Source organism: Babylonia areolata, chromosome 14 (genome assembly GCF_041734735.1).
Source record: "Babylonia areolata isolate BAREFJ2019XMU chromosome 14, ASM4173473v1, whole genome shotgun sequence".
Lineage (NCBI taxonomy): Eukaryota > Metazoa > Mollusca > Gastropoda > Neogastropoda > Buccinidae > Babylonia > Babylonia areolata.
In genome coordinates, this window is record NC_134889.1 from 4690372 (window position 1) to 4700371 (window position 10000).

Sequence of the window (10000 nt, forward strand, 5' to 3'; positions counted from 1 at the left end):
AAACAAACAGTGCGCACGTTAAGATATGATAATAAATAATACATTTTGAGTGGTAAGGACATATATTTGATGACTTATTCAAACGATTTATACAATCATTCACAGTGGTTTCGCTTAGAATACTAGTAATACATATGCCATCTTTGATTTGCATTCACCGTGTTTTCATCCATTTGTATTCTCTCCGTTTCTGATAATATTATATACATTTATGACATTGTGTCAGTTGTCTGTTGTCACTCAGTACAGCCAGTCCTCTCTTCTCCTCTACACAGACCCCTCGGATGTCCAGTGGGTGTCTCAATGACCCAACCTTTAGCTTCCGTCGTCAGAATTGTGGTATTCTTTGTCAACATTCACCTCTTCAGTGTAAGAGCCTTCCGCTTGTAATATTTTAATGGTGGTAATTGTGGTGAAACGCTGTTAACGTCGTCTCTTTCGCCGTTCGTATGGAGAGTTAAAATAATGGATTAAAAAAAATAAAAATAATAATGTTTAAAAAAAAAAAGAAGAAATAGAACGAAACGTTGCAACAGACTCGCTGACCACAACACGAGGACAAACATACATCACTAACAATCTCAAAGAAAGACAGAGAGAAAGAGAGAGACCCGCGCAGGACAGACAGACAGACAGACAGACAGACGGACAGTGGCCTCGCGTCCCACCTGGTTGCACGCAGCGCTTGCTGTTGCCATAGGAACAGCATTTCTGTGTGCCGGAGCAGCCAGTGTCCGATGTACACGTGGTGGCCGGTGACTGGCTGGGAGCTGTCCTGGGACACACGGCCTCTGCGGCTGTGGACACACGCGAGCACGCACGCACGCACACACACACATATGCAAACACACACACACACACACACATATGCACACACACACACACACATACAAATAGATAGATACATATATAGATACATACATACATAGATACAAAATGCACACACACACACACACACACACACACACACACACACACATACACTTGCATGCACACACACACACACACACACACACACACACACAAAACAAAAACGTTAGCTAAGAGTTAGCAGCACATGGTATTGCAGAAGATAGCCAATCATTGATTGGTTAAAAATGTGTTTTTCTTTCCTTTTTATCTTTCATCTTTCTCATCAATTTTCCAGTCAATACACATGATGTTCTGTTTCAAAGTATTGTTCTAAGTGTGCAAAAACAAAACAAAGCAAAAACAAAAAAAGACGAAGAAAGAAAGAAAGAAAGGAAAGAAAGAAAGAAAGAAAGAAAAGGCAATATTGTTTTCAGTGAGCACCAAATTTCTCCAGTTGGAGATAATAAAGTTATTCTTATCTTATCTTATTTGTCTGAAAACCGTTTTTCTTTTCTTTTTTCTTTTTTTTTAATTCCTTTTTTATCTTTTGTCTCCCACATCAGTTTCCCCATTAACACACATGTTCTGTTTCCAGTCATGGTTCTAAGTGTGCTCAAGGCAATATCATTCTAAGTGAGCACGGATGTTTGTCTAACTGCTCTGATTTCTTGGAAAAAAAAGTATAGTGCACACCTGAATATCACACATGCTTCTACAGAGACAGAGAATACTTTAATATTACACGTGTGTGTGTGTACAGGAGACGTATGGGACTTTAAGCTTGCTCTAATTTGTTTGTAGGGTTTCCATATGTGGGATCTTATCTCTCTCTCTCTCTCTCTCTCTCTCTCTCTCTCTCTCTCTCTTTCTCTCTCTCTCTCACTCACTCTCAAACACACACACACACACACACACACACACACACACACACACACACACACACACACACACACTCTCTCTCTCTCTCTCTCTCTCTCTCTCACTCTCACTCTCAAACACACACACACTCTCACTCTCACCCTCTCTCTCTCTCCCTCTCTCTCACTCTTCAAACACTCTCTCTCTCACTCATCTATTTTTTTTTTTTTTTATTTTATCTGTTCAACTTCCTCATCATTTCAAAAAAAGTGTCAACCCATATTGTATCAGTCAACCGTGAAACGAAAAGCAACAACATACAGATGCACCTGCCTCTCTTTCTGTGTGTGTGTGTGTGTGTGTGTGTGTGTGTGTGTGTGTGTGTGTGTGTGTGTGTCAACCCCAAATTAAATTGCTTGTTAGTTTGCATCCCCACCCACAATCACAGATATTATGGTCAGTGTCGATTCTCTGTTTCAAGGTTGACGTGGAACAAGCTCCCTGATAACCTCCGTTATTCTGATTCCCTCGCATCTTTTAAATCTCGTCTCAAAACACACCTTTTCCCTCAGCAATAAGTTCGATTGTGGCAGGTCCACTTCCTTTGCGTTAGCTGTGCTTGACTATGTGTGTATACATATGTATGTGTACATAACCACATCCATGTATATGAATGTGTATTGTGTGTGCGTGTGTTTATGTAAGTTTGTGCCTGCCTATGTGTGCGTATGTGTTAGGGTAGCTGTTAGATACACATATATGTTAAAATGTACGTATGCAGTGTGTGTGTGTGTGTGTGTGTGTGTGTGTGTGTGTGTGTGTGTGTGTGTGTGTGTGTGTGTGTGTGTGTGTAGTCACATTTTGGTGTGTGTATGTAACATAGATATAATGTTTTATGTTAACAAAAGCGTTTTTGTAAAGCACCTAGAGCAGATTTCTGGATAGTGTGCTATATAAGTATCCATGATTATTATTATTATTATTAAGGTTCTGGATCTGCCAGGTCTGGAAAGGTGAAGATTTCTGTTCTATGTCTCCCATGTCAATAAACATGCACACCTGGCTACTGTCTCACTACTTCTTTGTTCGTGGGCCTGACTAAGCGCGTTGGGTTACGCTACTGGTCAGGCATCTGCTTGGCAGATGTGGTGTAGAGTATATGGATTTGTCCCAACGCAGTGACGCCTCCTTGAGCTACTGAAACTGAAACTGAAACTCGTGGGCTGCAACTCCCAACGGTTCACTCGTATGTACACGAGTGGGCTTTTACCTGTATGACCGTTTTTCTTTTACCCCGCCATGTAGGCAGCCATACTCCGTTTTCCGGTGGTGGGCATGCTGGGTATGTTGTTTCCATAACCCACCGAACCGCTGACATGGATTACAGGATTAATTCTGACGCGCGTATTTGGATCTTCTGCTTGTGTATAAACACGAAGGGGGGGGGGGGGGGTTCAGGCACAAGCAGGTCTGCACATATGTTTGACTTAAAAGATCGCGAAAAATCTCCACCCCTTTACACCACCAGGCGCCGTTGCCGAAATTCGAACCCGGGACCCTCAGATTATGTGGAGTGATGGCCTAGAGGTAACGCGTCCGCCTAGGAAGCGAGAGAATCTGAGCGCGCTGGTTCGAATCACGATATTTTCTCCCCCCTCCACTAGACCTTGAGTGGTGGTCTGGACGCTAGTCATTCGGATGAGACAATAAACCGAGGTCCCGTGTGCAGCATGCACTTAGCGCACGTAAAAGAACCCACGGCAACAAAAGGGTTGTTCCTGGCAAAATTTTGTAGAAAAATCCACTGCGATAGGAAAAATAAATATAAAACTGCACGCAGGAAAAAACACCCAAAAAAATGGGTGGCGCTGTAGTGTAGCGACGCGCTCTCCCTGGGGAGAGCAGCCCGAATTTCACACCGAGAAATCTGTTGTGATAAAAAGAAATACCCATACAAATACAAAAGTCCAACGCTGTAATCTTCTTCCTCTTCTGCGTTCACTCGTATGCACACGAGTGGGCTCTTACGTGTATGACCGTTTTTACTCCGCCATGTAGGCAGCCATACTCCGTTTTCGGGGGTGTGCATGCTGGGTGTGTTCTTGTTTCCATAACCCACCGAACGCTGACATGGATTACAGGATCTCTAACGTGCGTATTTTGATCTTCTGCTTGCATATACACACGAAGGGGGGGGGGGGGGGGGGGGGGGGGGGTTCAGGCACAAGCAGGTCTGCACATATGTTTGACTTAGAAGATCGCGAAAAATCTCCACCCCTTTACACCACCAGGCGCCGTTACCGAAATTCGAACCCGGGACCCTCAGATTAAAGACCCTCAGATTATGTGGAGTGATGGCCTAGAGGTAACGCGTCCGCCTAGGAAGCGAGAGAATCTGAGCGCGCTGGTTCGAATCACGATATTTTCTCCCCCCCTCCACTAGACCTTGAGTGGTGGTCTGGACGCTAGTCATTCGGATGAGACAATAAACCGAGGTCCCGTGTGCAGCATGCACTTAGCGCACGTAAAAGAACCCACGGCAACAAAAGGGTTGTTCCTGGCAAAATTTTGTAGAAAAATCCACTGCGATAGGAAAAATAAATATAAAACTGCACGCAGGAAAAAAACACCAAAAAAAAAAAGGGTGGCGCTGTAGTGTAGCGACGCGCTCTCCCTGGGGAGAGCAGCCCGAATTTCACACCGAGAAATCTGTTGTGATAAAAAGAAATACCAATACAAATACAAAAGTCCAACGCTGTAACCTTCTTCTTCTTCTCCGTTCACTCGTATGCACACGAGTGGGCTCTTACGTGTATGACCGTTTTTACTCCGCCATGTAGGCAGCCATACTCCGTTTTCGGGGGTGTGCATGCTGGGTGTGTTCTTGTTTCCATAACCCACCGAACGCTGACATGGATTACAGGATCTTTAACGTGCGTATTTTGATCTTCTGCTTGCATATACACACGAAGGGGGGTGGTGGGGGGGCGGGGGGTTCAGGCACAAGCAGGTCTGCACATATGTTTTGACTTAGAAGATCGCGAAAAATCTCCACCCCTTTACACCACCAGGCGCCGTCACCGTGATTCGAACCCGGGACCCTCAGATTGAAAGTCCAACGCTTTAACCACTCGGCTAGTGGACCCGTCACTGTCTCACTAGCAAACTGTCCGTCCCCAAGGACAGGACATCATGCCGAAACGGAGAATCGAACCCTGGTCACTGGTAAACACTGGATCAGAGATCCAAAGCCCTTGTCGATTCTGCTATGGTACCTGTGTAGCTAGCTTCAGTGTGCAAAACGTGGATTGAGAACGTTAAAGAAAGATCTATGGATTTAGCAATACGTAGAGTTCCCTGGACAATTCTTGACGCCGGAAGCAAACTTAGATCGCTTCTGCAACGCGGTCTGGTTTCGTTTGAAAATAAACTCTGAAACTGGTTATAAAGATAAGAAAATAAAGCATTAAAAAAAAAACCCTGTCAGAACTATTTGTGCAGTTTCACCCCACCCACCCCCCAAAAAAAAAAAAAAAAAAAAAATATTTTGGCACAGATCAGGAACTTAGACACCTCCTGAGTCTGCACCAGTGGGTCACAAGAAGTACGTCAGATTAAACGTTTATTATTCTAGTGGGGGTGGGTGGGTAAAAATCCTTTTGATTAAATTACGTACCTTGGGCTCCGACACAGACGGCGCTGGCCACTAGCAAGAAGAGAGCCAGGCGCGACGCCATCTTGCCTGATGCACGACGGTCAGACTCGGCCGTGCAGAGACAGTGTTAAGCTGGAACACAATACAGATCGATCCTCATCGATACGCTCACTCACACACCGCCACTGCCACACACACACACACACACACACACACACACACACACACAGCCAGGCAGCTCGAATACACGGTGGTGACAATGACAGTGAATATGTGTTTTACTGCAGGGAGAGTTATGAGGCCTCAAAAGAGAGAATGAATGAATGAATGAATGAATGAATGAATGAATGAATCTTTATTTTCCGATGGTGGACATAATTATTAGCGCACTGGCCGACTTACATATGTGCCGTTGTTCTGAGGGACACACAAACACATACACATATAAATGCAGTCATACTCAATACATGAGAAAAAACAAACAAACACACACACACACACACACACACACACACACACACACACACACACACACACACACACGTACACACACACACACAAAGACTTTTTTCTTTTTTACTTTCGAGGATAATAGCTAAAGCTAAGCTCTAATGTGCTTTTTCTTTTTCCTTCCCCATCATAATGATTTTCATTATAAAAAAAAAAATAAAAAAATAAAAAGCCCAGCTGAGTTTGACAACTAAGAGGTTGCTGTTGTAACGAGACAGACATTCTAGCAGAACAACAACAACAACAAAATGCCACTGCAACTGAACTGATCTGAACTGAACTGAACTGAACTGATCTGAAATGAACTGAACTGATCTCAAATGAACTGAACTGAACTGATCTGAACTGAACTGAACTGATCTGAAATGAACTGAACTGATCTGAAATGAACTGAACTGATCTGAAATGAACTGAACTGAAATGAACTGAACTGAACTGAACTGATCTGAAATGAACTGAACTGACCTGAAATGAACTGAACTGACCTGAAATGAACTGAACTGAACTGATCTGAAATGAACTGAACTGAACTGAAATGATCTGAAATGAACTGAACTGAACTGATCTGAAATGAACTGAACTGAAATGAACTGAACTGATCTGAACTGAACTGAACTGAACTGAACTGAACTGAAATGAAATGAACTGAACTGACCTGAAATGAACTGAACTGATCTGAAATGAACTGAACTGAAATGAACTGAACTGAAATAATCTTAACTGACCTGAAATGAACTGAACTGACCTGAAATGAACTGAACTGAAATGATCTGAAATGAACTGAACTGATCTGAACTGAACTGATCTGAACTGAACTGATCTGAAATGAACCGATCTGAAATGAACCGAACTGAAATGAACTGAACTGAAATGAACTGATCTGAAATGAACTGACCTGAACTGAACTGAACTGAACTGAACTGAACTGAACTGAACTGCACCTTCTGTACCCTTGATGTCTTCAGAGACACAGACACAGAGGGGCGAGGGGAGGGGGAGAGAGGGAGGAGGGTGTGGGGGGAGTGTGTGGGGTGCGGGGGGGGGGGGCAGACTAACAAGCAATTTAATTTGGGGGTTCACACACACACACACACACACACACACACACACACACACACACAGAAAGAGAGGCAGGTGCATCTGTATGTTGTTGCTTTTCGTTTCACGGTTGACTGACACAATATGGGTTGACACTTTTTTGAAATGATGAAGAAGAACTGATAAAAATTAAAAAAAATAAAAATATATATAGACAAGAGAGAGTGTGTGTGAGAGAGAAATAGAAAGAGAGAGAGAGTGTGTGTGTGTGTTAGAGAGAGAGAGAGAGAGACAGTGTGTGTGTGTGTGTGTGTGTGTGTGTGTGTGTGTGTGTGTGTGTGTGTTTGAGAGAGAGAGAGAGAGAGTGTGTGTGTGTGTGTGTTTGAGAGAGAGAGAGAGTGAGAGAGAGTGTGTGAGAGAGAGAGAGAGAGAGACAGAGATAGAGACAGAGACAGAGACAGACAGAGACAGAGAGAACGAACGAACGAACGAACGAACGAACGAAATTTTATTTTACGAGGGTAAAGGAGTATGCACAAAGTACTTTTTTCCCCCCCATCCCATCCTACCCTCTGAGCAAGAATGATAATTGACTGAGAGAGAAAAAAGTTGAGAGAAAAGAGAGAGAGACAGAGACAGAGACAGAGACAGAGAGAGGGTGGGGGTGGGGAGGAGGGGAGGGGAGGGGTGGGGGGGCAGAGAGATAGAGGAATAGGGATGGGTTGCATGGAAAGTGTGTGGTGTGCGTTGTATTGGATTGGATTGAAACGCATTGTTATGACATAGCACTGTGTTCTCTCATAGCGTGTTGTGTTGTGTTGTATTGTATTGTGTTGTATTGTATTGTATTGTATTGTATTGTATTGCATTGTATTGTGTTGTATTGTATTGTATTGTGTTGTATTGTATTGTGTTGTATTGTATTGCATTGTATTGTATTGTGTTGTATTGTATTGTATTGTACTGTACTGTACTGTATTGCTTTAACTGCATTGTATTGTACTGTACTATATTGTGTTATACTGTACTGTACTGTATTGTATTGTATTGTATTGTATTGTATTGTATTGTATTGTACTGTACTGTACTGTGTTGTATTGTATTGTATTGTATTGTATTGTATTGTATTGTACTGTACTGTACTGTACTGTATTGTATTGTATTGTATTGTATTGTACTGTATTGTATTGTATTGTATTGTATTGTACTGTATTGTATTGTATTGTACTGTATTGTATTGTATTGTATTGTACTGTATTGTATTGTATTGTACTGTATTGTATTGTATTGTATTGTACTGTATTGTATTGTATTGTATTGTACTGTACTGTGTTGTATTGTATTGTATTGTACTGTATTGTATTGTATTGTATTGTACTGTACTGTATTGTATTGTATTGTATTGTACTGTACTGTACTGTACTGTATTGTATTGTATTGTACTGTATTGTATTGTATTGTATTGTACTGTACTGTATTGTATTGTATTGTATTGTATTGTACTGTATTGTACTGTATTGTATTGTATTGTACTGTACTGTGTTGTATTGTATTGTATTGTACTGTATTGTATTGTATTGTATTGTATTGTATTGTATTGTATTGTATTGTATTGTTTTGTATTGTACTACACTGTAATCTTTCTACGTTGTGTTGCATTTAAATTTTTGGTGATTGCTGGTCAGTTTTTGTACAGTTCAGGACTGACCGTACTTCGGGTCATTGTCCAGAGCTGTGGCAATCCTGTTTCTAGCTCGGAGAAGCCCAGTTTGTTACCATGACCATCTATATATATATATATGTGGAGTGGTGACCTAGAGGTAACGCGTCCGCCTAGGAAGCGAGAGAATCTGAGCGCGCTGGTTCGAATCACGGTTCAGCCGTCGATATTTTCTCCCCCTCCACTAGACCTTGAGTGGTGGTCTGGACGCTAGTCATTCGGATGAGACGATAAACCGAGGTCCCGTGTGCAGCATGCAAAAGAACCCAACAAAAGGGTTGTTCCTGGCAAAATTCTGTAGAAAAATCCACATCGATAGGAAAAACAAATAAAACTGCATGCAGGAAAAGATACAAAAAAAAAGAAAAAAAAAAGGGTGGCGCTGTATGTAGTGACGCGCTCTCCCTAGGGAGAGCAGCCCGAATTTCACACAGAGAAATATGTTGTGATAAAAAGAAATACAAATACAAATATATATGTATATATGTTTGTTTAAATTTTGTCTATTGATGGAATCACCTCATGACGGCGTTATAAGAAATCTCGCATTGTACTTTATATAAAGCTTTTAAGTCAAGAGAAATAGTGTTGTCCTAATTTCTAGAGTTTAATTGTGTAAGCAGTTGAACGCTTATTGCCAGTTACGGTGATGTATACATATCTTGTTATCGCCCCTCATCATATGGGGGCTATGGCCTTAATGACTAAATCATCTGCTATACATATCTTGTTATCGCCTCTCATCATATGGGGCTATGGCCTTAATGACTAAATCATCTGCTATACATATCTTCTTATCGCCTCTCATCATATGGGGGCTATGGCCTTAATGAATAAATCATCTGCTATACATATCTTGTTATCACCCCTCATCATATGGGGCTATGGCCTTAATGACTAAATCATCTGCTATACATATCTTGTTATCGCCTCTCATCATATGGGGGCTATGGCCTTAATGACTAAATCATCTGCTATACATATCTTGCTATCGCCTCTCATCATATGGGGGCTATGGCCTTAATGACTAAATCATCTGCTATACATATCTTGTTATCGCCTCTCATCATATGGGGCTATGGCCTTAATGACTAAATCATCTGCTATACATATCTTGTTATCGCCTCTCATCATATGGGGCTATGGCCTTAATGAATAAATCATCTGCAATCTCATCATATGGGGGCTATGGCCTTAATGAATAAATCATCTGCTATACATATCTTGTTATCACCCCTCATCATATGGGGCTATGGCCTTAATGACTAAATCATCTGCATCTGCATCTCTGTCTCTCTCTCTATCTCTGTCTCTCTCTCTGTGTCTCTTTCTGTCTGTCTCTCTCTCTGTCTCTCTCTCTGTGTCCA

The 10000-nt window shown here is 41.9% G+C and overlaps 1 protein-coding gene across 1 annotated transcript in view; it reads right to left on the reverse strand.

The window, feature by feature from the left end:
• The window catches only part of LOC143289419 (uncharacterized), a 200720-nt gene that overhangs the window by 180292 nt on the left and 10428 nt on the right, over nucleotides 1-10000 (reverse strand). Inside the window, exons 2-3 of the mRNA XM_076598381.1 lie at nucleotides 5387-5497; nucleotides 669-797 (exon numbers count right to left, since the gene is read on the reverse strand). Of these exons, the coding sequence (XP_076454496.1) occupies nucleotides 669-797; nucleotides 5387-5447 (190 nt within the window). The 5' untranslated portion in view covers nucleotides 5448-5497. The remainder of the gene's footprint in view (nucleotides 1-668; nucleotides 798-5386; nucleotides 5498-10000) is intronic.